Source organism: Notamacropus eugenii, chromosome 2 (assembly GCF_028372415.1).
Source record: "Notamacropus eugenii isolate mMacEug1 chromosome 2, mMacEug1.pri_v2, whole genome shotgun sequence".
NCBI classification, from domain to species: Eukaryota; Metazoa; Chordata; class Mammalia; order Diprotodontia; family Macropodidae; genus Notamacropus; species Notamacropus eugenii.
The window spans coordinates 301,176,331-301,201,700 of record NC_092873.1 but is presented as its reverse complement, the minus strand read 5'-3'; the positions used below and the strand labels follow the sequence as shown (position 1 = coordinate 301,201,700).

General features: G+C 39.1%; 1 protein-coding gene, 1 long non-coding RNA gene and 1 pseudogene across 2 annotated transcripts in view; 1 reads left to right on the top strand and 2 right to left on the bottom strand.

The window, feature by feature from the left end:
* The window catches only part of LOC140522990 (myomegalin-like), a 30,095-nt gene extending 17,302 nt beyond the window's left edge, over window positions 1–12,793 (bottom strand). The window contains exons 1-6 of the mRNA XM_072638104.1: window positions 12,475–12,793; window positions 12,035–12,267; window positions 9,694–10,144; window positions 8,168–8,360; window positions 2,436–2,552; window positions 502–593 (exon numbers count right to left, since the gene is read on the bottom strand). Coding sequence (XP_072494205.1) covers window positions 502–593; window positions 2,436–2,552; window positions 8,168–8,360; window positions 9,694–10,144; window positions 12,035–12,267; window positions 12,475–12,501 — 1,113 coding nt within the window. The 5' untranslated portion in view covers window positions 12,502–12,793. The remainder of the gene's footprint in view (window positions 1–501; window positions 594–2,435; window positions 2,553–8,167; window positions 8,361–9,693; window positions 10,145–12,034; window positions 12,268–12,474) is intronic.
* Window positions 6,043–8,034, bottom strand: LOC140527562 (palmitoyltransferase ZDHHC20-B-like; annotated as a pseudogene).
* A 1,434-nt stretch (window positions 12,794–14,227) lies between the features above and the next one.
* Window positions 14,228–22,635, top strand: LOC140523924 (uncharacterized). The gene is made up of 2 exons (XR_011973514.1): window positions 14,228–14,310; window positions 22,351–22,635. It is a non-coding gene; the product is annotated as an uncharacterized lncRNA (long non-coding RNA).
* The last annotated feature ends 2,735 nt before the right edge of the window (window positions 22,636–25,370 follow it).

Sequence of the window (25,370 nt, the reverse complement as noted above, 5' to 3'; positions counted from 1 at the left end):
GACAGAGATGAGTCTGCATTTGCCACAAGATAGGAAGCAAGTTCTAGCCCTCCAGGCATGCTACTGCCTTAGTATCTACTGGCCAGGTGATGCTGGTTGGTCAGTAATCATTCTGTCAGATTCCACTGAATAGGTAGCCTCCCAGAGCTGCCTAGAGAGCACCTCTTGAGGAAGCAGTCAGCGTTCTGCTTGAGTCCCCTTGAAGATGCCCTTCTGGGAGAGGAGGCCAAAGGGAGGGAAGAGAGATAAGAAGAGAGAGAAGCCCTGTGAAAAGCAAGAGAATTCTTGAAGCAACTGGTGCAGAGAGGAGGGGTGGAGAAGGGAGAGGTAAGTGGGGGAGAATAAATTTTTTAAACAGGATAAAAGGAGAGGGAAAATACTGGCGAAATGTTCCAATCCATAGGTCCAATGCTGTTTTGCCAGCAGCCACAGGGGACTATCAGACCCCCAAAGTGTAGTGTAGCTCCCCCCAGGGTTCCCTAGGACCTGGTTCTGACTTACTTGCTCCTGGTTATTGCTGTGTGACACTGCTTCTTCAACACTATCAGTGGACTCAGTGCTAGCATCTTTGGTGTTCTCATCCACAGCTGTGCCTGGAAGAAAGGAAACTAGAAAAGTAACTCCCCACATGGTGTTTCTCTACACAGCAGTTAAGATCCCTAAATTCCTTTTGTTGCCAATCTCTTGTCTCCTGTCTTCCCCAACCACCACCAACACTCAGCCCCACCCAGCACTAACATCCTTGAGGGAAATGAAAAGCCACACCTTTCTACTAAAACTTTGAGATTTGTTTGGTCGGTGGTAGTCTTGCAAGATATCAGGTGTGGGGCTACTAAGCCATGAAAAGAGCAGACCTGTCCTTGGAACACGACTTGTCTGAATGGACTCCAATGATCACACACTCACCATTACAGCAAGCAAGTCAACACAGATGCTGACCAGGAGCCACAAAAGTATGGGTTTTCTTCCCACCTCAGTCATTGTCTCCATCTCTAACTTCATTTTCCCCATCAATCAAATGGGACCACACCCTACCTATCTGCTTCCACCCACTAGACCCTAAGAAGACTCACTGCTTTTTGATGCCTGCTAATGTCAATTTCTCCAATATAGACCTACCTACCCAACTTCTCCTATCTTTACCACTTGCTTGGGAATGCAGACATTTGAATAAATGACAGTCCAAAGACACCTAGTGAAAGCTGCTCTTCAAGATTCCATCTCCAAGGATCTCAGGCTACTCAAAATCCCAAGGAAAGCCCAGAGCCAAGAAGGAACTGGGACAGGTCAAGATCATTCAAGCATTTGCACTTGAGGACACAGAAAGAAGTATATATGCTTCATATATGTCATCTTTCTCACTCTCTTACATCCTCCCCGACCATAACCTACATTGGATTTATATTTTTGACCATCCTCATATCTCATGGGAAAATGGTTCAGTTGTTTCTGTTGTGACTGAATTTTTTGTGACCTTTTTGGGAGCATTCTTGACAAAGATATTCGAGTCCTTTCCATTTCCTTTTGCAGCTCATTTGAGAGATGGAGAACTAAGACAAAGAGGGTTAACTGACTTTCCCAGTGTCACACAGATCAGAAGTGTCTGAGACCAGATTAGCACTCTTGAAGAGTTCAAAACCCTATGCTTAGTTCTACAATATTTCAAAGACTAAAAGGTTTTTCCATTTCAGTCACTGACAATCATGTTTGTTTTACTATTTTATCTGCTATTTTATTCTCATTCTCAAAATATAAAGGGATTCAGTATTTTATGTCTTTGTTGGCAGCGTTAAAAAACATGATGATAGGACTATATGAAACTGGTACACACTCTTTTAGTGAGATAAATGATATGGTGATGTTCTCTTTTTATACATTTACACATTTCCCAATGTATATTTTCCCCCTTACCTCCTTCTTTATCATTACTTTTGACAAAAATAACTGAGAGGGGAAAAAACCTTTTGGCAAAACTAAGCAACATATGAAATAAAAATTCTGTCTGTATATATGTATGTATGTGTGCAGTATTTCACATTCATAAACCTCCACAACTACAAAGAGTAGGAGAAGCACACCGTCTTCCTCTCCTTACAATGACCTCCATAAATACCCTCTGTCCACAATCATTTCACATTATTGACTTGATTGGTGAAGGGAGAAGGCTGCTTTGCCAAGGATTCAAGCAGTAAAGCTGGTTTTCATGGAAGAAGGGAAGGAAATACCCACAACCATACACATTCTCTCTCTCTCTCTCTCTCTCTCTCTCTCTGTCTCTCTCTCTCTCTCTCTCTCTCTGTCTTTCTCTCTCTCTCTGTCTTTCTCTCTCTCTCTCTGTCTTTCTCTGTCTCTCTCTCTCTCTCTCTCTCTCTTTCAATCTTTCAATCTCACTTTCAATCTCTTCCTCCATCTTCTCTCTATTTTTTTTTTTTTACCAGGGCTAGTGATTGCTTTTCTCTCAGCCTCGTTCTCACTTCGGCCACATGTCTCATATCCCAAGTCCTGGAGATCCACCTGGACCTCCTTGCTCTCCTTTCTCATCCCTCGTTCACCTGACCAAGAAGAGAGAATGATTATATCTGTCACAGCCTCTACTCCTTGTGAGACTTGTAGCGTCATCAGCATCTTCCCATACTGCATGGACATTTCACTTCTGGAACATGAAATATGGTTTATTTGGATTCTTTTTTATTTTAAAATCTCTTATAAAACATAAAATATATAATATAAAACATTCTGCAAAAAATCATTTCAAAATATTAGAAGTGGCCATGTTTTCCTTTACATAGGAACAGTCTCATCTGTAAGCATATACAAATATAATAAACTTGACATATTTCATGGCTCTTTATGATCCATACAGACTTAAATACAGTTCTTTGCCTCTGTATGCCAAACAGTATAGTAATGTAAAATGAATTCATGAGAAAAATATGAACTTTTAAAAACTTTTTTAGAATTCAGTTTGAAAACTACAAAATCTAGATATTATGGAACACGTTTTATTTTTACATGTTTTTAAAAATCACAATGAAGTATTTGATATGGTTCTTATTCTGGCTAAAATGCAAAAATGTCATGAATTTCATACCACCTTAGAGTGAAATAATATATGCTCTGCATGTATTTTGATGTGCAGAATGGGATTCTGTGACCTAGGCAAAAATGTAAACAGGAGAAATCCCTAGGACATTGTCAATTCTTAGGTCCTAGCAATTCAGAAATCCCAACACTAAGGCCTTCACATGTTGCCTTTAGAGATTAATGTGTAGAAATCCCAAATGTTTGATGATCTAATAGGTGATAGTGTAAACAGTCAAAATCAGCTACCTTATGGAAACCAAATCCAAGTAACCATTACAAACTGGATTTAAAATGGCAAGGATCATTTCTCTTACTATTTTACTACATATGTAAAAATATATTAAAAGCAGACCCCTACAGAAAGCTGCACCTGAACTTCTGCAAACATGTTCAGCTGCTCTTTGGTTTCATGTAGTGATATTGATAGGAATGCTGTAGGTGCTGAATGTCTAGCGAAATTTAAGATATTCTGGAGAAACAAGGATCTTCTCATTTGTTAGCTAAAAAAATAACTACATCACTTAGAATTCAATCTTACTTTCTTCAATTATCCTAATTTGTTCAAGTGTTCAAAGCAAAAACAGTTGTACTTTTGATTTGTAAGCAGATATTCATTTTACAAAATCTGTCTTCTTGAAATTGATCACCAGTATTAGTTAATGCCAGAATAAAGAGAGATGGAGCAGCCTTCCCCAAACCAGTCTACTCACTGGCCCTGATTTCTTCAGTACTAGGTCATTAGGAAACAGGCATTTATTTAGTCAAATATTACCCCAGAATGGTGCTAATGGAATTGATATACACTAAGATCAGATCACACATGCTACTAAGTCAAATGCAAACTACACAGGCTTACAATAGGGGATGGAGTTGGAACTTAATGTGCTAGTTTTGCAAAGAATTAAAGTAACTGAAGTCAAAGAATCTGAAAGAGATCCCAAGCACCATAGAAGTACCTGCACAAACGTGATGATGAAAAACATGCAGAACAAAGATGTGTTTTCCTAAATAAGAAAGGCTGAACAATGGACAGAAGTACCAGTAGAATATTTCTGATTACAATCAAATCATTTCAACATTTATCTATAAAGACCTAAACTGAATGCTGTCAGATTAAATTAGTTGGTACATTTGATTGGTAATGCAATTCCTTTAACCTCTTATTTAAGACTCATCCAAATCTGAGCAAAGCTAATAAGACTGAAGAATAAAACAGGACAGAAATTAAAACTCTGCAGTTAACAAACTGGATTTTTCAAGCTTATTTATTCCTCTTGTTCTCAAGGAAGCAGATAATTTTGAAAGCTGATATTAGTTGAATAACTCAAAAACTAGGTAAATCACCTGAAAAGTGAGACCAGAATATTCAGTGCTAATTAGTGCTAAAATATGGAATTAAATAATAATGCTTGAAGGGGTTAGGTCTTTTTGGAAGTATTTACCAGGCAGCATGTATAGGCTCTTTTTTTGTTTTGTTTTTTTGGAGAGGGAGGTGGTGTGTGAGGTAACTTTCTGACACCTCTGTTTAGATAAATTAATACCCTTAATCTTTGAAAAACTCACTACCAGAAACAATGAGTAGTTTTGACTCAGGGATGAGGGAACTATATCAGATTCTAAAGTTTGAAAAATAGCAGAAACTATTCTGAACTGATTTGCAATGAACAAATACAAGTTTTATATCAATGAAGATGCATCCACAACCTGTGCGTTCCTTAGAGTTTAAACAAAACCCTTCCTCCCCCTAAAAAGTTTTTATCCAACCAACATTCAAAGCTAGATTTCCTGTCTTAGGAAGGGGGGAATATTGGATTAAAGTGGTAATGGACCACACAGTGTAGCTTAGTCAGTTTCCACTTCATTAATGGAACAGAATACTTTCCCCTAATAAAGTTCTCCTTTAAATGGAATTTAAATGCAACTAAAACACACTTTCAATTACACTCTAGAAAAATGTAGGGAAAATGTCACTGCCCTGCCCTGCCCAAGGTGACTTATGCCTTGCTCCTCTATCTACTAAGTGTTGTCCATATCACTAACAGGAGGTAACAATCTTCATGCTGCAAATGTACTTCAGAGTCTCCCTGCTTCTACAAAAGCCCCTGAATATCTCCAGGAAGCAGAATGAGGCTAACATAGCCTTTTAGCTCCACAGTGCCAGGTTTGTATTAAGTTCCAGTCACATGCTTCTCTGCATGGCAAAGGACTAGGACCTATGAAGGTTGGCTTATTTAAAGATTGGAGTCAGGTATTTGAATTCTTTCTGAGTGGTACTTCACAACCACCACTAAAAGAAGGCCTTTATTAAAAATGATGACAGTATAAAATCATCTAAAAATTTGCAAATGTTCAGTGTATAAAGCAAGAATTTTCTGCAGTTTGATTCCTTATGCAGTACAATGCTGAATGTTATTCTTATTAATGAATTTCAGCCATGTAGAGAGCTGCTTGTACCTGTATCTACTTCCTATTATTCTATTTGCTTGTTTTTCTGGAGTATGAATTTTTATATATGCTGAGATAACTGTAATGTTATTCATGCTTTAAAAAACGTATACACCAAGTTAAACATCCAGTGTGATAAAACATATTATTGCTTTTTATGAAGTCACTATTTAAAAAAAAGCCAAGTCCCTTTTGGAGCAGGATAAGTCAATCTTGCATAACACACCTTTAAGGTTCTTGAGGCATCTCTCTTACTTCCTGCTCAGCAGTAACGTTTATGAGCAACAACTTATCTGTACAGAGACTTCACTTTCATACATCTCATGGAATATTTGCCTCGTTTCCTGCCACTGATCCCTTCTTCAATAAAACAAGAAAGAATTCAAGCAGAATGTGTTGCATAAACCTCACTCTCATTCAAAGGTTAGCAGATCATGAACTTTCTATCAGACTGTAACATGGTTCCTGATCTCTGATCCGATTATCTTGTTTTGATGCAGTGGCCAACAAGAAAGGTTTTGATTCACTACGAAGCCCCACAAGAAAGTTTTAAGTTGAACCAGAACCCCTGGTGTGTTCATGGTGGTTTGTGCCAGCAACCTGGTCTGTTTCCATCATGACGCAAGTTGGGAAATTAAAACCATCACCTAAACTTGTAAAGATAGGAAATAACTAAATTTTTTTCATCTCCAAACACCTGTCTCCAATTTTTACTCCATCCAAGAGAGAATCAATTTTTGTCAAGGTCCTTTATACAGGTGCATGGAATGCCTGTATTGTTGTTCTATTTTTTCCAACTAGCTAGAGGTGGTAACAGAAAAGTGACAGGATGCCAATGTAAAACATTGTAGTCACAAAGAAAAGAAAAAGGACGTGGAAGGGTACACGGGTCATTCTTAGGTTGGTCGTCCAGAAATTTATAAAATATTCTGAAAGAGTCGGGGTGCCCAGAATACAATATAAAAAGGGAATAAAATAAAAACAGTAGGAAGTATTTGTAGTTAGCAAATCCCACAGACTTATTCACCCAAGGACAATGATGACCCATCTCAAGAACACATCTGTTCCATACAGAGCAGTGGTGACCTCGATCAGGCTTAATCAGCTGATATGTGTCACAGTATCTGATTATTCATGTTGCAGTCAAAGTATAGACAGGTAACTCTTTTGCTACTCTTTTCAGCATTTCTTGCTGTACTTCAGGTCTTTCTTCTTTCCATAAGGCTCCTCATCAGACTGAGATAAAAAGAACTCTCTGGAGGGGCAAACATGAGGTGTAAAAACTCTTCCAAGAGGACCACATACACACGTGAAACGACAGATGGAAAAGCCCAAGGTAGACAGCTGCCTTTCCTGCTTCTCCTTGGGCAGCAATGGGAAGGAGGCCGAACTCTAGCACGAAGGTACAGCAGGACCAGCAGAGCAGCCTGCGGGGTGTCCTCCTGGGCCTGCAGGACAGGCAAGCCCGAGGCCGCATCCTGCCCTGGACAGGCAGCAGGAAGCCTGGCCCGCAGCTCCTCCCCTTGTCCTCGTCCATGGCGAGAGCCCCTTGTTCCTCTTCTTTTTCCTTCTCCTCCTCTTCTTCCTCCTGGGCTGTTGTCGTCCACATCGTGGCCCTTCCTTGCACTGACCTCTTACCTCGACCTCCCCCAACCCCCCATTCCATCCCAGGCCTCAGGGAGCTCCAGCTGGTCCTCGTGCCTGCCCCGCAGGCTGGGGGGAGGGGCGGGGCTAGGCCGGGCCCGGGGGGCCTCCTGTGGGAGGGGGGAGAGTGAGGAGAAGTGGGTATAGAGAGAGAAGCAGGGGAAGGGAGGACTGGAGCCGGTTTATGTGGATTCTTACATAAGAAAGTGGTCCCTGCTCTGTCACTGATGAGGGGGAGGCCTCTCACAGGACACTTGCAAGTAGTACCAGGCTTGAAGTTGGAAGAGGGGCGGGCTGCCTGTGCCATCTACCAGCTGTGTGTCACAGCAGGGAAGTCATTTTGCTGCTCTGAGTCTGTTTTTCTCATCTGAAAAATGGGTATTCCCCCACCACACGATCTACCACATAAAGTAGCCGCCAAGCTTAAAAAGGCTGGTAAATACATAAAACATGTTGGAACCATGGAAGGTGTGACATCAGTGAGATCTGTCTTAAGGCTTCCTTCTGCTTACATCCATGTATTATTTAGGCACTTGTTTTAAGCTTCAGCTCTGAGGATGGGTGAGGAGAATTTGAGGAACTAACTGAAAATCTTAACCAATCTGAACCAGAGGTCATAACAGTAGTTTGCAAAGGACAACAGAATGTGATATATGGATGAAGAGGAACTGGTTAGCCTCCTCTTAGAGAAACAGAATGGCCTAGGGATTTTCTCAGAAACCCCATAGTACGGATTTAGCTCCATTTCTGCTTAAGGATGAAACCCAGATCAAGGTGCTTCATATCCCTGAGCCTGAGGTTTCCCATCTGTAAAATGGGGTCAAAAATACCCCTTCCTCCTTGCCAGAAATATGGCAAGGACAGGATTAGTGTAAAAGACTTTTGAAAACACCAATAAAGTATTTTGAGCTTTTCAGAAAAATCCGAGATAACTTAGTAACCTCTAAGGTAATGCACAATTCATCAGTCTGATGACTTTTAACCCAGAACTTACGAAACAAGGCTTGGTATTGCTCTAGCTGGCTGGCCTGGGTTTGGACTGTAGCTTCAGACACTAGTAATTTCTCCTGGAGATCTTGGTAGCCTTGTTCATATTGCTCCAGTTGGGAGTGGAGATGGTGAGTTGACTCCTGCAGACTAGATTGTTCTAGTGACATGTTGCTACTGAGCAGCCCTTGGCTGTTCACCTGAGAGAGCCAGAAAGGGAGAGTTAGTCAATAAAGAGGCTCAGTAGAAGAATGGGTATTAGACCTCCAAAACAGAAGAGACTGAGCAGATGCCCAATCAACATCTTGGAGGATTGGAATGGTGTTTGGTAATGTGGAAGAGTGATAACACATGGCAGATGTAGTCTTAAGGTAAAGTCAAAGCTTCTAAATATTTAGATCTGGACAAAAATGGAGTAAGCTTCCTTGGGTGTTAGTGTGCTCCCCAAAACTGGTTTTCAAAAATAGACTGGATAGCTATTCAGTAAAGTAGCTAAGTAGTGCAATAGATAGAGCACTGTGTCTGAAGTCAAAAAGATCTGAGTTCAAATCCAGACTTAGACATTTATTTTCTGTGTGACTCAGGACAAGCCACTTCACTTCCGCTTGCCTCAGTTTCCTTATCTGTAAAGTGGAGATAATAATGATAGCACCTACCTCCCAGATTTGGTATGAGAATCCAATGAGATAGTAATTATAAAACACTTAGCACATCTGGACAACATGCTAATGAGCAGTGTTATCACCTGCTGACAAAGGTCCATATGGGGAAAACTATGGTTTTTCCATTTTCTAACATACACCTGTGGGAGTGGGACTGTTAAAGAAAGCTGAAAACTGAAGAAGTGATGCTTTTGCTCCGTGGTGCTAGACTAGACTTTTGAGAGTCCTTTAGACAGCAAGGAGTTATAATCCCTCAATATGTAAAGAAATTAATTCAGGCTATCCCGATTTGGGATTTTCTTAGCAAAGATATTGGTGTGCTTTGCACATTTCCTTCTTTAGCTCATTGGGCAGATGAGGAAACTGAAGCAAACAGGGTTAAGTGGCTTGCTTGATCAGGGCCACACAGCTAGTAAGTGTCTGAGCCTGGAACTGAACTCAGGAAGATGTCTCCAGGGCCAGGTTTCTCTCCTTTGCTGCTATAGGCCACATGTAAGAAAAAAAAAACATTAAGACTCAGTATATATCATGGATTAAATAAGGACCGAGCTAAAAGAACTCTAAGGTCCCTTGTAACTCTGAGATTCTCTGATTGACACCCCTAGGACACCCCTATCTTGATTTGAAAGTCAGACTTGGAGCAAGCCAGAGGGAAGCATCACTATTATTTCCCAGAACAATTGGTGGGGAGTGGGAGGGTGGTTCCCAGAAGAGAATGGAATGATGATTAACTACTACACTTCAAACTTTGGAGGCTCTAAGGGACCCTACCCCTACCTCCTACATCCCCCTTTCCCTGGCTTCCCCACCAAGTTAAGGGCAGTTGGAAGGACTCCACATTCAAGTTTCTTTCCTGGAAGCCTGTACTTACCTGGTTGTCATCCTTGCGTTTTAAGTCCAGGATAGACACAAGGTCAATGATCTGGGGTCCAGAATACAACCCTTTGGACACCCTGTCTTGAAGCTGCTCTGCTAGAGCAGAGGGATCCCTGGGAGTCCAAATGACTTCCATCTTCAGTCGGTCAATCTCCTTGGTCAGTCTGATAATAAGTTGTGCCTTCAGCTTCTTGCCCCCTCCTTTGCTATTCAGGGTCAGCTGGTCTCTCAGGAGGCTGATCATGGTATTGGCATTCTGGAGCTTCCCCTGCACCTTTCTGACCTCAGCACACTGGCTGCCTTCTTTGAAAGGCCCTCTGGCATTCTGCACCCACCACTCTTCCTCCTTCTTCTTGTCTTCCTCCATCTCCCAGCCTTCAGACATTGCTTCTCCCATCTGTTCCTTCAGCTCCACATTCTCCAAGTACACACTCAGCAAGGTGTTCCTACAGGATGCACACACAAACACAGGACACCAGGCTCAGGACCTCAACAACAATTCTGATGTTCTTCTTAACAAACTGAATTATGTGATTACAGTCTGTTAAAGAACTAGAAATTTTGTTGTGGAAGGGGTGAAAAAGATTTTCCCATTTCATGGATGAGAAAAACAAGGCTCAGAGAGTTCCACTAACAGTAAATGGCAGAGCCAGGACTAGTCCATCAAGTTTTCTGATTCTTGGTTCAGGCTTTTTCCCACAATGGGCAAGATTGGATCCCAGTTGCTGAGGAGCCAACAACCTCTGAATTCTCAAAAAGAAATCTGTAATTTCTTGTGTGAGACAAAAAGCAAGAATATTCTTGCTTGGGACATATCAATTCCCATGAGTTTTAGGGGATTTTTTATTCATACACATGCAGTGTTTTCTCAGGAGTTGATGACTGTGATGAGGGAAGTCACAATAACATTCACAGGGCACTCCAAAGAAACTAAGTTTTTTCTAATACATTAGGGCTCTTTCTCTTCTACCCAATTCTTTACCAAGGCAATGATGAAGAGCAAAATGATTTGAACTTTGCATTCTGTATTATTTATACTCTCTCTCTGTCTGATAGGTACACAGATTAGCTAGACAGCTACAGGAAGAAAGAGAGAGAGAGAGAGAGAGAGAGAGAGAGAGAGAGAGAGAGAGAGAGAGAGAGACAGAGAGAGAGAGACAGAGAGAGAGAGACAGAGAGAGAGAGACAGAGAGACAGAGAGACAGAGAGAGAGAGAGACAGAGACAGAGACAGAGAAAGAGAGACAGAGAGAGACAGATAGACAGAGAGAGACAGAGAGACAGACAGAAAGACACAGACACAGAGACAGAGTGGGAGAGACGACAGGGAGAGGAACTCTGATTTCCCTGGTATAGGGAACTGTCCAGAGTGGAAATTTTCTCCTGCAATATATGTTGTCACTGCTTCTAGATCTTACAGTCCTTAGAGAGTTTCCTAGACTCCTGAGGTTGACCAGGATTACTCAGCCCGTATTTGCTGCTTAAACCCAGGTCATCTTGTCTTCAAGGAGAACTCTCCATCAAATATACCTTTGATTCAGCCCTTTGATTGCATCAGTGTGGAAACAACCTCTCTTAATTCTGATCACCAACTTGTTTGCAACTTATAGTCTTATGAGAGTGGTCTAGACCACTTAGAAACCAAGTGACTTTCCCAGAGTCATACAGTCAGGACATGTAAGACTTGGAATTCAAATCCTGGTCTAGCCAGCTCTCTCTCCATTACACACCATGGTGTATGTATCAGTATCATATGATAAAAGTAGGTTTATGGCTCAATGAATAAGGCATTGGAATTGGAATCAGGAAGACCAGGGCTCAAAGCCCTTCTCAGTCACTTACTATTTATATGACCCTGGGCAAGTCACTTAGCACTTCTGTGCCTCAGTTTCCTCATCTGTAAAATGAGAGTGGTGGACTGAAAGACCTCTGAGATCCCTTCCACCTCTAAGTTTCTGAGCCTAGAACTCCAAGTCCATTACTCCATTCACTATGACATGCCAATCTCTCGTCAATAACTAGGATTCTATTACAACCATAGATAATAATAATATATTCACCTTTCTCTGGCACTGTTTTCTCAACTCTATGATGGCCCAGCATTGTTGTGAGGATCAAATGAGATAATATTAAGTGCTTGGCATAGTGCCTGGCACATAGTAGGTGCTTATCAAATGTTTGTTCCCTCCCTCCTAGAATCCAGGTCTCCCAAGTGCCAAGACCAGTGCTCCTCCTGCATGTAGCCCAGTGCCTCACTCAGCTGGGGCAGAACGAGCCTCTTGACTATCATAGTTCTGGCCTGGAAGAATTTCTCTTTGCCATGTGTCTATTTCTGACCTGATATGGGAAACAGAGGAGAATCCTGCTTCCTCAAGCTGGGCTTTCAGATCCTTCAGTTCCCCTTCTGCTTTTCTCTTCTGTTCCAGGAGCTGATGGATCTCTGCCTTTGGGCAGATTATTTCCTCCTCAAAGTCATGGCTTTTGTCTCCTCGTGATGGGTAAGGAGGAGTTAGATTAGAATATTGGGTATCCTGGGACCCCACGCTTTTCTCTAAAGCCTCTTTGACATACTGAAAAGAAATCAAGGTTTAAACTGGTTAGGTCACCCAACGAGAGAGTATTCACAAACCAAGGGGTCAACAATGAAGACCACCAAACAGAAAGAAGTAGTCAGACCCCATGACCTTTTCTTTCTTTCCAAACTGCCTTGCTGGCCCATAGAAATGACAGGACATAATGGCAGTGAATGGACTTTGTGGGGCATGGGATGTACATACCAGAGAAGAAAGAAGAGACACCGCCATTGGACAGGTCACTTTAGGATGACTGCTGACAGGACAGGTCACTTTAGGACTACTGCTGACAGAGTCGATAAAACCTAAAACAATTTGTTTTTGGTTTTAAAGGAGAGGGAATGGGTCCCTCTCCTTTATACCTCAGCTAGGTTGAGGTATAAAGATACTGTGATTCTCTTGTTCCTACTGCTTGAAAGTTCCCCTAGAGTAGCTTCCAGAAAAGACAGTGAAGGACTGCAGTACTGCTAGTACAGCATCGGTACACAAGGTAACCTATGGGCTGTCCAAGCAGAAATGACAACAAACTCCTTGGCGATAGAATATAAGGCAGAGGAATGAACTGAAGTCACAGAGTCATAGAATCAGAATGCTAAACTGAACGGAAACATAGCAACCCCCTTAACTTCAGGCAGGTGACTGGACTTCAGTCAGATACTGCCTGGGGTAAACAGTTAGGTGTCTTCTTCTTAAAACATCTGGGGTACATGACTGTGCCCCAGGCCTAGAATTCACTCTCTCCTCACCTTCTCACCTTAGAGTCTCCAACTGTATTCCAATTTTTTCAAAGTTCATCTCATGGGCTGTTTACCACAGGAATTCCCACCAAATATTTCCTCAGCTGCTAGGTCTTTCCCCTTCCAAACATCTTGTATTCATTTTGTACGTTTGTATCTGTATATGTGTGTTTGTGTGTGTGTACATATATATATATGTATATATATATACACGTGCACATACATATATGTGTGCATATATGTGCATATCTATATATACTATTTATATCTGAACATGGACATCTCTATATAAGGATACCGATATCATACCCATATACATACAAACATATGTGTGTATACATACATATACATATATGTATGTGTGTATACACACACAGAGATCCTTAAAACAAATTAGTCCTTTGAGGAAAGTCTCCTCTTACTATGTTCTGTGCCTATGGCAGCATGAGGTACATGGAGCAGAGCTTTATTGACTCATTCATTGCTTTCAGCTCTATGTTTGTGTTGTTCAGTCCTTTTCAGTCGTGTACACCTATCATAAATCCATTTAGGATTTTTTTGCTAATGATAATGGATTGTTTTTCCTTTACCTTCTCTAGCTTATTTCTCAGATGAGGAAACTGAGGCAAACAGGATTAAGTGACTTTCCCAAGTTCACACAGCTAGTAAGTTCATTTTACAGATGAGGGACTGAGGAAACCCAGGCTGAGCTACTTGCCCAGAGTCATACTTCTACTCAGTGTCTGAGGCCAGGTTTGAACTCAGCAAAGGGAGGTTTCTTGATTGGGGGCCCAGCACTCCATGCACTATGGCAACATATAGCATCATTCACCTCCATGAGCTGCTCTTCATTTCTTTGTCCATAAAATGATGTGTTGAACTTTAAGGTCCCTTGTAACTCTAGATCTGTGAACATCTTCCTTCAGGCTTTCCTATCTGAAAAACCCCAATCCCTTGTCTTTTCTTCCAAGGACCTTGAATTATTCTTAATCACTGAGACAATCAAACAACAAATCAAGCCCTGGGGTGTAGTGTTTGCTAATTTCCGAGCTGTAAACGCTCACACAAAAAGTGTGACATTCAGTATGGGTCCAAGCTGGCTCGAGTGTACCCCTGACAGACTGCCTACCTTTCTACACCTCCTGCAGATGCTGCCTGTGATGTCACAGAAAGTGTTGGTCATGAAGTCAAGAACGATGGACTAAATCCTAGCTGCCTGTGCTTTCTTGGTCTTCATGGTGTTCAGCCATTTTCCAGTTCTGTCTGCCTCTTCCTGACCCCATTTGCAGTTTTCTTGTCAAAGGTATTAGAATGGTTTTCCATTTCCTTCTCCAGCTCATTTTACTGATTAGGAACTGAGAGGAACTTAGAGGGAAATGATTTACTCTTGGTCACCCAGCTAGTAAGTATCTGAGGCTGAACTGATCTGAGGAAGGTGTGTCTTCCTGTCTCCAGTCCTGGTGATCTTTCCACTGCACCACCTAACTGCCCTGGGCATCTTAGGAGAATCACATAACAGTCTGAGCCTGATTCTTTATATATAAAAGAGAGAAACTACTTGAGCGGAAAAGATGTCGGAAACCATTCCCTCTAGAAACCATCCCATTCCTCAGATGAGGAAACAGAGGCCCAGGGGGTTTATGTTACTTGTCAAAGAGAGTAAGCTGCAGAGGTAAAATTTGAACCCAAGTTCTCTGACTTCCCTTAACCTTCATACTATACTATATGTGCTTTTTGAAGCAATTATATTCAAGTATTTGTTACAGAGGGTTTTAGGGTCTGTCAAGGGAAATGAGCTTCATCCTGTCAGCCTCTCAAGATCTCATTCTATATTTCTTCTCCTGATCACAGTCAAATTCCTTATAAAATATTCTGTACTCTTTGCATCGACTTCACTCATTTGGAAACCCCTCCTTGTTTGACTCTCGACTCTACCATTGGAAGGAAAATGGTCTCTTCCATGTTACCAGGTATCTGTGAGGTTGTTTTGTTTGGTCTTAAAAAAGTATTTGTCTTTTAAAAATGCTGGACAGGATCTGACACTGAAGAATAGTGTGTGCTCCCTCATACTTTTCAGTTCAACCAGGAACCTGCTCTCTCCTTTTCGTGCCTGATGACTCCTCCACAGTCCTTTTGTATGATCATCATCCATCTCCTATGCTCTAAGTTGGGGTTTAGGCACCAGTTCTCTGAATTGGGCTTTCTCATCCTTTCTCTACACTTTCTGTCAGTGATCAGCTCTCCTGAGTTCAATATTCACTTCTGTCTAGATGATTCCTACTTCTTTTATATCCTGTCTTCACCTCTCTCATAGTTTCCACTGTCTTACGTCTAACTGCCTCCTGGACATCATGTCTGTCAGAATGTTCCAAAGGCATCTGATATTCAGCTTGTCCTAACATGGGACCCATTATTTTCCAGCCTGTCCTCAAAACATGTTTCTATTTCTGTTGTCCAGAATGGGTGAGGCAATAGTCTTTGTGGTGCATGTTCTGGTCAAATGAAGGCATTTGGAATACTGGGTTCAGTTCTAGGGTTTATTTTTGAGAAAGAAAATTGACAAGATAGAGAAAGTGAAAAGGAGGAAGACTAGGATTGTGAGGGTATGTATCTTTGGAGCCAAATGCTGAAGAATGGTTAAGAGAGCTGGGTCTAGTTAGTCTGGAAAAGAGAAAAATGGAAAGCAGGGAATGATGGGGTAGAAGTGGAAAAAACATGCTGTCTTCAAATATTTGAAGAGTTGCTATTTGACAGAAAGATGAGAACTTCTTGACACCCCAATATGGGAGAGCTAGTATCAATGGGTAGCAGTTACAGGATGATCCGTTTTGCCTCAAATTAAGGAACAAATCCATCAGAACTAGAGCAAAATGACAGAAATAGTCTTTGGAGGTATTGATTTTCCTATCACTATGGGATCGTCCCATGATGGCTAAGTGACCACTCTGGTAGGATATTTAGAGAATTTATACTCCAGCTAAATTGTTAACCAGATAATCTCTAACTTTCCTTTAGTTCTCTGATTCTATGATTTTACTAGCCAGTGTTCCTGATTCAGGATTTTTTTTTTTGAAATAACAAAAGTGAATAAGCTAAAAATTGTGATTCTTATCTGGGGGAGGTGGGAGGGAAGAATATCTTATTCCCCTCTTTTTTAAATGTGTATATGTATTTAGGAAGCTCTTTTCTTGTGTCTTGCTAATTATCCCTCCATCCTAATTTAAGGCATTCTAATCTTCTTGTTTTAGGATCATGCAGTTTCTTTATGTTCATTTCTTTTTTCTCCTTGACCTCACTTTTTGTTACTTTCCCAATGGCTTTTTGGTTTATGTGGAGTTAGGGTTTCTCATGACACTTCCTAGTAATGTGTACTGGATTTTCACAGGAAACTTCAGGACCCTTTTTTTTGGAACGTTTATAACTCAGTTCTTTTCATTGGATCTTTCCTAATGACTGATCTATGTGTATTTTTTCCAATTTCTATTTTTAATTATTTTATTTGTTTTCTGCTTTCTCCAATCACTTCATATATCTTAGATTTTTTTCCCTTACTCACATTCTTCCTTCCTCCCTCCCTCCTCCCTCCCTAAGACGTTGTGCAATCTTATATTTGTTCCACATTTACATTCCTATTAAATACATTTTCACCTTGGTCATTTTGAGTAGAAGAAATAAAATGAATGGGAGAAACCATAAAACAAAATATAACATAACACAAGAGAAGATGGTCAGCTTCATTCTGTGATTCCATTCCACAGTTCTTTTTCTGAAGATCAAAGGCATCTTGCCTCAAGAGTCCATTGGGAATTTTTTAGATCCTTGCATTGCTATGAAGGACTAAGTCTAGCAGAAAAATTTCTTAAAACACTGTGGTTGTTGCTACATACTAAATTCTTCTGGTTCTGCTCCTTTCATTCAACATCAGTTCATATAAGTCCTTCCAGACTTCTGTGAACTCTTCCTGTTCATCATTGTTTATAGAACAATACTATTTCATTACATTCATATACCATAAAATGTTCAGCCACTTCCCAATTGATGGGCAACCACTTGATTTGCAGCTCTTCACTATCACAAAGAGACCTGCTGTAAATATTTTTGTACTTGTGGAACCCTTTCCCATTTTCATGACCTCTTTGGCATACGCTCCTAGGTGTGATATTGCTGGGTCAAAGAGTATGAGCATTTTTGTGGCCCTCTGGGCATAGTTCCAAAATGTTCTCCAGAATGGTTGGATCACTTCACAGCTCCAAAAACAACGTATTGGTGTTTCAACTCTCCTACATCTTCTACAACATTTATCATCTTCCTCTTTTGTCATGTTACCTAGTCTGATAGGTGTGATGTGGTACCTCAGAGTTCTTTTGATTTGCATCTCTCTAAGCCATAGTGATTATAGAGCATTTTTTTCTTTGACTATAGATAGCTTTAATTTCTTCTTCTGAAAACTCTCTGTTTATATCCTTTGATCATTTATTAATTGGGGAATGACTTGTATTCTTGTACATTTGACTCAGTTCTTTATATATATTAGAAATGACCCCTTTATCACAGACACTAGTTGTTTTTCTGCCTCCCTCCTAATCTTGGTTGCATTTGGTTTGTTTGTGCAAAAACTTCTCAATTCAATGTAATCAAAATTATCCATATTACACTTCATAATGTTCTTTATCTCTTGTTTGGATAAAAATTATTCTCCATAAATACACTATTCCTTGCTCCCCTGTTTTGTTTATAGTATCAGTATTTCTACCTAGATCATGTGTCCATTTGGAATTATTCTTGCATAAGGTGTCGGGCTTTGAGTTATGCCCAGTTTTGGCCACACTGTTATCCAGTTTTCCCAGAAATTTTTGTCAGATAGTGACTTCTTATCCCAGAAGCTAGGGTCCTTGTGTTTATCAAACAATAGCTTGCTATATTAATTGACTACTGTGTCTTGAGTACCTAACTTACTCCACTGGTCTATCCCTCTAGTTCTTTGCCTGTACCAAGTGGTATTGATGATTGCTACTTTATACCGAAATTTGAGGTCTGATAGGTACCTTCCCTATCATTTCTTTTCATTAGTTCCCTTAATAATGTGGACCTTTTGTTCTTCCGAATTAATTTTGATATTATTTTTTCTACTTCAACAAAATAATTTTCTATTAGTTTGATCGATATGGTACTGAATAAGTAAATTAATTTAGGTAGAATTGTCCTTTTTGTTATATTAGCAGCTGATGTTTTCCCACTTACTTGGATCTCACTTTATTTGTGTGAAAAGTGTTTTGTAATTTTGTTCATATCATTCCTGGGTTTCTTTTGGCAGATAGATTCCCATAGTGTCTACTATAGCTTTAAATGGAATTTCTCCTTCCATCTCTTGCTGTTGGGCTTTGTTAGTATTATATAGAAATGCAAATGATTTATCTGGATGAATTCTTAACCTGCATCTTTACCAAGTTTATAATTTCATGTTGTTTTTTGCTTGATTCTCCGGGATTCTCTAAGTATGTCATCATATCATCTGCAAAGAGTGATAACTTAGTTTCTTCTTTGCCTATTCTAATTCCTTTCATTTCTTTTTCTTTTCTTATTGCTGCAGCTAGCATTTCTCATACCATATTGAATAATAGTGGCAATAATGGACATACTTGTTTCTCCCCTGGTCTTATTGGAAATGCATCTAGCTTATCCCTATTTTATATAATGTTGGTGAAGGTTTTAGATAGATACTGCTTATTCTTTTATTGAAAGTTCCCTTAATTCCTATGCTCTCCAGGGTTTTCAATAGGAATGGGTGTTGGATTTTTTATAAAAAGAATTCTACATCTATTGACAAAATCGTGTGGTTTCTGTTAGATTTGTTGTTGATATGCTCATTAATGCTGATAGTTTTCCTAATATGGAACCAACCCTGCATTCCTGGTATATATCCTACCTGATCTTAATGTATTATTCTCATGATAAATTGCAGTATTCGTTGTCCTAATATCTTATTTAAAATTTTTGCACCTACATTGCTTAGAGTAATTGGTCTATAATTTTCTTGCTCTGTTTTGGCTCTTTCTGGTGTAGGCATCAGAACCATATTTTTCTCATAAAAAGAATTTTGTGGGACTTCTACTTCACCAGTTTTCACAAATGATCTATATAGTATTGTAATTAACTGTCCTTTAAAGGTTTGATAGAATTCACTTGGAAATCCATCTGGCCCTGGACATTTTTTCTTAGGTAGGTAATTGACGACTTGTTCAATTTCTTTTTCTGAAATGGGGTTGTGTTTAGCTTCCTGTTCTGTTAATCTGGACAATTTATATTTTTTAAAATATTCATCCATCTCATTTGGATTGTGAACTTAATGGGCATAGAGTTGTACAGTTTTTAGTTTCCTCCCTATTGGAGGTGGGCCCACCCTTTTCACTTTTGATATTTTTAATTTGGTTTTCTTCTTTCTTTTTTTTAATCAAGTTGACCAAAAGTTTATCAACTTTATTGATTTTTTTCATAAAACCAACTTTGTTTTATTTACTAGTTCTATAGTTTTCTTCATATGAATTTCATTAATCTCTCCTTTGTTCTTCATTATTTCTACTTTGGTATTTAGTTGGGGATTTTCCATTTGTTCTTTTTCTAGCTTTTTCACCTGCATGTCCAATTCATTGATCTCCTCTTTCTCTGTTTTATGCATGTAGGCATTCAAAGACATACAACTTCCCTTAAGAACTACTTTTGTATATCCTGTAAGTTTTGTTAGGTCATCTCATTATTGTCATTCTCTTCAATAAAATTGTTGCTTGTTTCCATGATTTGTTGTTTAACCCACTCATCCTTAAGGATTAGATTATTTAGTTTGCAATTAATTTTTGGTTTATCTTTCCATGGTCTTTTATTTTGCATGTAATTTTTATTGCATTATGATCTGAGAAGGATGCATTGAGTTATCTCTGCCTTTCTGCACTGCATTGTGAGTTTTTATTCCCTAGTACATGATCAGTGTTTGTATATGTGCCATGTATATCTCCAGGAATATATCACATCCCTTATGCAGAGTTCTACTCACCTCCTTAACTTCTTTCTTATTTGTTTGGAAGTCAGATTTATCAAGGTCAGAGAAGGGGAGTTTGAGGTCCCTCACTAGTATAGTTTTGCTGTGTATTTCTTCCTGTAACTCCCTTAACATCTCCTCTAAGAATTTGGATGCTATACCCCTTGGAGCCTAGATGTCTAGCAATGATATTGCTTTGTTGTCTATGGCATCTTTGAGCAGGATATAGTTTCCTTCCTTATCTCTTTGGATTAGATCTCTTTCTGTTTTTTCTTTGTCTGAGATTAGGATTCTGTTTCACCCTTTTACCTTTACCCTGTGTGTAGCCCCCACATTCAAATGTGTTTCTTGTAAGCAATATATTGTTGGATTATGCTTTTTATTCCATTCTGCTTTCTGTCTCTGTTTTATGAGGGAGTTCTTCCTATTCACATGCACAGTTATGATTACTATCTGTGTCTTTCCCTCTATCCTTTCCCCCCATTTATGCTTTTAGTTCTCCCTTCTTCCTTCCCCTTCATGAGACAGTTTTAATTTTTGACCACCACTTCCCTCAGTCTTCCAGTTTTAATTTTTGACCACCACTTCCCTCAGTCTTCCCTCCCTTCTTTTAGGCCCCCTCCATTTTGCTTCCCTTTTCCCTTACTAATGGTTCCCTCCCTTTTATCCTCTCCTCCACTTTCTTTCCCCTTTCCCCTCCTACTGCATATAGACCTAGTTAGATTTCTATACTTAACTGAGTTTGTTGTTCCATCCTTGAACCAAACCAGATGAGAGTAAATCTCATACACTCTCTTTCCCTCTACTGTAATATATTGTTATGTCTCTTCCTGGGATGTAATTTACCTTTTTCTGCCTCCTCCTTTTTACATCTCCTGTTACAATCCTTTTCCATCCTTAAATCACATTTTTAATCATCACATCAAGTAATTTATACCCACTCCATTTATCTTTGTATTTCCCTTTTAAATATCATAAAAAATATATAATTCTCAAGATTTACAAATATTATCTTCCTTATAGGGATGTAAAGAGTTTGCCCATATTGAATAACACATTTTTCCTCCTGTTTCTCTTTTCATGCCTGTCTTGAGACTTGTGTTTGAAGACCAAGTTTTGTATTATGCTCTGGCCTTTTCATCAGGAAGGTCTGGAAGTCCCTTATATCATCGAATGTCCATCTCCTTGTCTGAAAGGCTATGCTTACTTTTGCTGGGGAATTGATTCTTGGTTGTAGTCCAAGCTCCTTTGCCTTATGGAATATCATATTCCAATCCCTGCAATCTTTTAACGTGGAAGCTGCAAAGTCCTGTGTGATCCTGACTGTAGCTCCTTGATATTTAAATTGTTTCTTATTGATTGCCTGCAGTATTTCTCTTTCACTTGATAGTTCTGAAATTTGGCAGTGACATTCCCTGGGGTTTTTAATTGTGGATCCCTTTCAGGAAGTGAACAGTGGATTCTTCTGATGACTATTTTGCCCTCTACCAATATAGAATGATACCTTCTGATTTCAGAAGGTTGCTCAGAGCAGAAGGCAGAGACCTCAGCAGGCTCACAACACATCCAAGTGCAGTCTGAACTAGATTCAAATGTAATTGGGAAAGATTTAACAAAATAGATTCAAATCCAATAAAGCATAGATAATGTTACATTTTAAAACCAAGTCTATATGCAGCTCTCAGGGATCTTTAGGGCTAAGTGGTCCCCCATTTTTGTTTGAGCTTGATACCACAGCTGCCTCTCTGTGTGTCTGGTATAATTTGCAGAGATTATCAATTTAATCAATTTGTCAATTAATTAATTTGTTAGCTAGTTTCCAAGTATTTCTGGTGCTGGGCTCTCCTCCACTTCCCCCTTTCCTATTGAATTTCTTGGAAAAATGAAAGGTGAGAACCAGATGGCAGGCATTCCTGAGGACTGCTAGAAACCTAGACCTCACCTTAGGCAGGACTGGCAACTGGCCAAGAATGATCACAAGTAGCTAAGAATGATCAGAATAATCTCACCCAGGTCCTTCAGAGAGATGACTAAAAAGAAAATGAGCTACCTTTATTGATTGCTAAATAATCCAGGAATGTTCCCTTGGGTGGAAGATGCTCCTCCCAGATGTCAGGAGATGAAAAGACATCAAGATTTGGGGTTATCATATCAGAATGTAGAACCGATAACTGACGAGGACTCTCTCAAAGCTGGAAAACAAGTCCTGTTTTTTGGGGGGATACTGGTACATAATCAGAGGCTGACTAGAGGTATAGAAACATGGTATTTCCTGTAAAAACTCTTTTTTTTGTTTTATACCCTTGGTAGATAAGACCATGCCTAAGTAATTAAAAAGCTCTGCTCCATAGAGAAGTTTTTGTTAAACCTTTTGAACTAAAGAACAACGAAATGAGAAAAAGGGCTTACCTGGAGGAGCCTGTGGAACTGAAGAAGAACCACCTGACTAGAGCTATGTTAGAAAGCTATGTTGGAAGGCAGCAAGGAGCTGTGGACCCCTGCTCAGAACAGACCATCGCCTGGGTACCACAACATGAGAGGAACCATCCTATTTGCAACTCTGGCTCTGGAAAATTATAAAACTTTTTAAAATGATGGAGAGTGATTTAAATCTTTGGAACTAATTGATATGAATTCATAGTTTTTAGACTTGTTCATCTTCCCCCATTTGTTTTGTCAATAAAATTTCCTTCTATAATGTTGTGAATCATTGTTTTTTAATTGAGGAGCTAAGGGACTGAGACCAGAGGAGAACCTCTCACATACTGGTTGGTGATAAGTACATGTCCTTGTTGCACGCATGGACTTTATAAATTTACTAGCTTAAGCAAGTCCTTAAATTTTCCCTTCAGGGCTTCAGTTTCCTTATCTGAAAAATGGGGTTGGGTCGAGAGGTTTGGACTAAATGACTTCTGAGTTTTCCTCCTGTCACCAATCATCAAGAAATTTTAAAATATCTACCATGTGCCTGATACTGTACTTTCAGCTAGGGATCTATAATCTTGCAATGCACCAATCTTTAAAAATAATTTATTTTATGTCTTCCTAAAGAAAATCTTAACAGATTGTAAACTCTGTGAAGGCAGGAACCAAGGCTTTTCTTCATTCTTTACCACTCCCAAAACAGGATCTGTATACAACAGGTATTAAAGAAATATTTTATTAAAATGCAAACTCATTTGCTGACTTTTAAATATTATTTCCACCTTTCTTAATGACTTGGAGCCTTCATCAGGACTGTTAGCTTGCTGTTACAATTCAATGATGTCCTCCAGTTTTCTTCAGATGTTTGGGGACTAGTTGTCCCGATAAAGTATCAAGGACAGTTTCTCCAGTTTTTTCGAGTAGCACACATCCCATCACTAAAACAAAGTTTAGCGTGCAATCACAATATATGTATATTTATTTTTAAATTCTATGCCTGCCCAAACAACTCTAAGGCATTACCTCATACTTCTCAGACCTGACTAATAGGACAGGAAAGAAGAAGTGGAGAAGTGATAATGTTGGAGAACATATGGGAAAACAGGAACCCTAATGCATTGTTGGTGGAGTTGGGAACTGATCCAACCATTCTGCAGAGCAATTTGGAACTGTGTCCAAAAGGATGTAAAACTATGCATATTCTTTGATTCAGCAAAATCACTGCCAGGACTGTATCCTAAAGAAATCATGAAAAGGAAAAAGGACTCATATGTACAAAAATATCCACAGCAGCTCTTTTTGTGGTAGCAAAGAATTGGAAATTGAGAAGAGAACCATCAATTGGGGAATGACTGAACAAGTTGTGGTATATGAATGTAATGGAATACTACTGTGCTGTAAGAAATGATGAGCAGCCAGATTTCAGAAAAGCCTGAAAAGACTTATATGAACGAATGCTGAGTGAAGTGAGCAGAACTAAGAGAAGACTGTACACAGCAATTACAACATTGTGCAATGATGAACTAGGATAGACTTCCCTCTTCTCAATAATACAGTAGTGCAAGACAATTCCAAAAGAGCAGTGATGGAAAATGCTACCTACATCCAAAGAAAGAGCTATGGAGTCTGAATGCAGATCAGACGTACTATTTTCACTTTTTGGTTGTTTTTTCTTTCTCATGGTTTTTCCATTTTGTTCTATTTCTTCCTTCACACCTTGACTAATGTGGAAATATATTTAAATATCATTGTATATGTATAATCTATAACATACTGCTTCCGGTATTGGAGAGGGGGAGGGAGAAAAATTTCGAATTCATTATTTTACAAAGGTGAATGCTGAAAACTAGTTTACATGTAATTGGAAAAATAATACTCTTAAGGAAAAAAATAAATTCTTTGCCTGCACTACTGTAATAACGTATTATGTACTAATTATAGAACATACATCCAAATAGAATTTTTAAAGTATGAGATAAAGATGTTAAAAACACTACTTAAAAATAATTTTTATTTTACCTATTACCAATACAATTTCCCTTTTAACTTTTAACATAAAATATTATGTTATAATGAAAGCAATACGAATGGATATGTTTTATTATGTTTGAACGTTTTTATCAGTTTCTGACATAGTACTTCAAAGATTTGTTTCTAAGTTTAGTTTATTGCAATACTCACTGAAAAAAAAGTGTCCAGTAAAAACAAATAGATTCAGGTAGAAGAGGTACATCATTGGCTGTGTTTACTAGTGATATGTGTTTCTTGATCCCATTCACCAACGATGCAAAAGCTTTTGCTTAAATACTGTTAAAAGAATTTCCTCCTTCGGAGAATAATCAGTTATCCTTGTAAAGTAATCACAAGGTGTTGTATTTTTATTTTTTTATAGGAAACAACAGTTTAAAATCCATCAAAATATTTTAGTTGGAAGATTTTTAAACACATTAGAAAATTCCGTTTCCTAGTTTTGTAAGTATGACCATATAAGAGTTTTAATGAATGATACAGTTTTGTCTTAAGCAACAAAGGAAGACCTGAGTTCAAATCCATCTTCAGACACTTCTTAGCTGTGTGACCCTAGGCAAGTCACTTATCCTTGACTGCCTCGCCCCAATCCCCAAAAAGCAAAGTCTAATTATATCGTCATCGTTGCAGTTCTGTTTTGGTTTTTCTTTTGCTTTCTATATAGCTAAAGGGCTGAAATTTGGAGTAGGAGTTCTACCATTCACATTATTAGTATTGTCTTTCATTTAGTATTTCTTGATAGGAATCTTTTCAAGTCATTGGACGTTGTTGAGAAAATTCATTGTTGAGAAGATTCATTTAATTAAATTTAGATAACATATTCCATAAATCCACTTGACCCGGCATGTAAACTTCTATGCATAATATTCCTCTGAAAG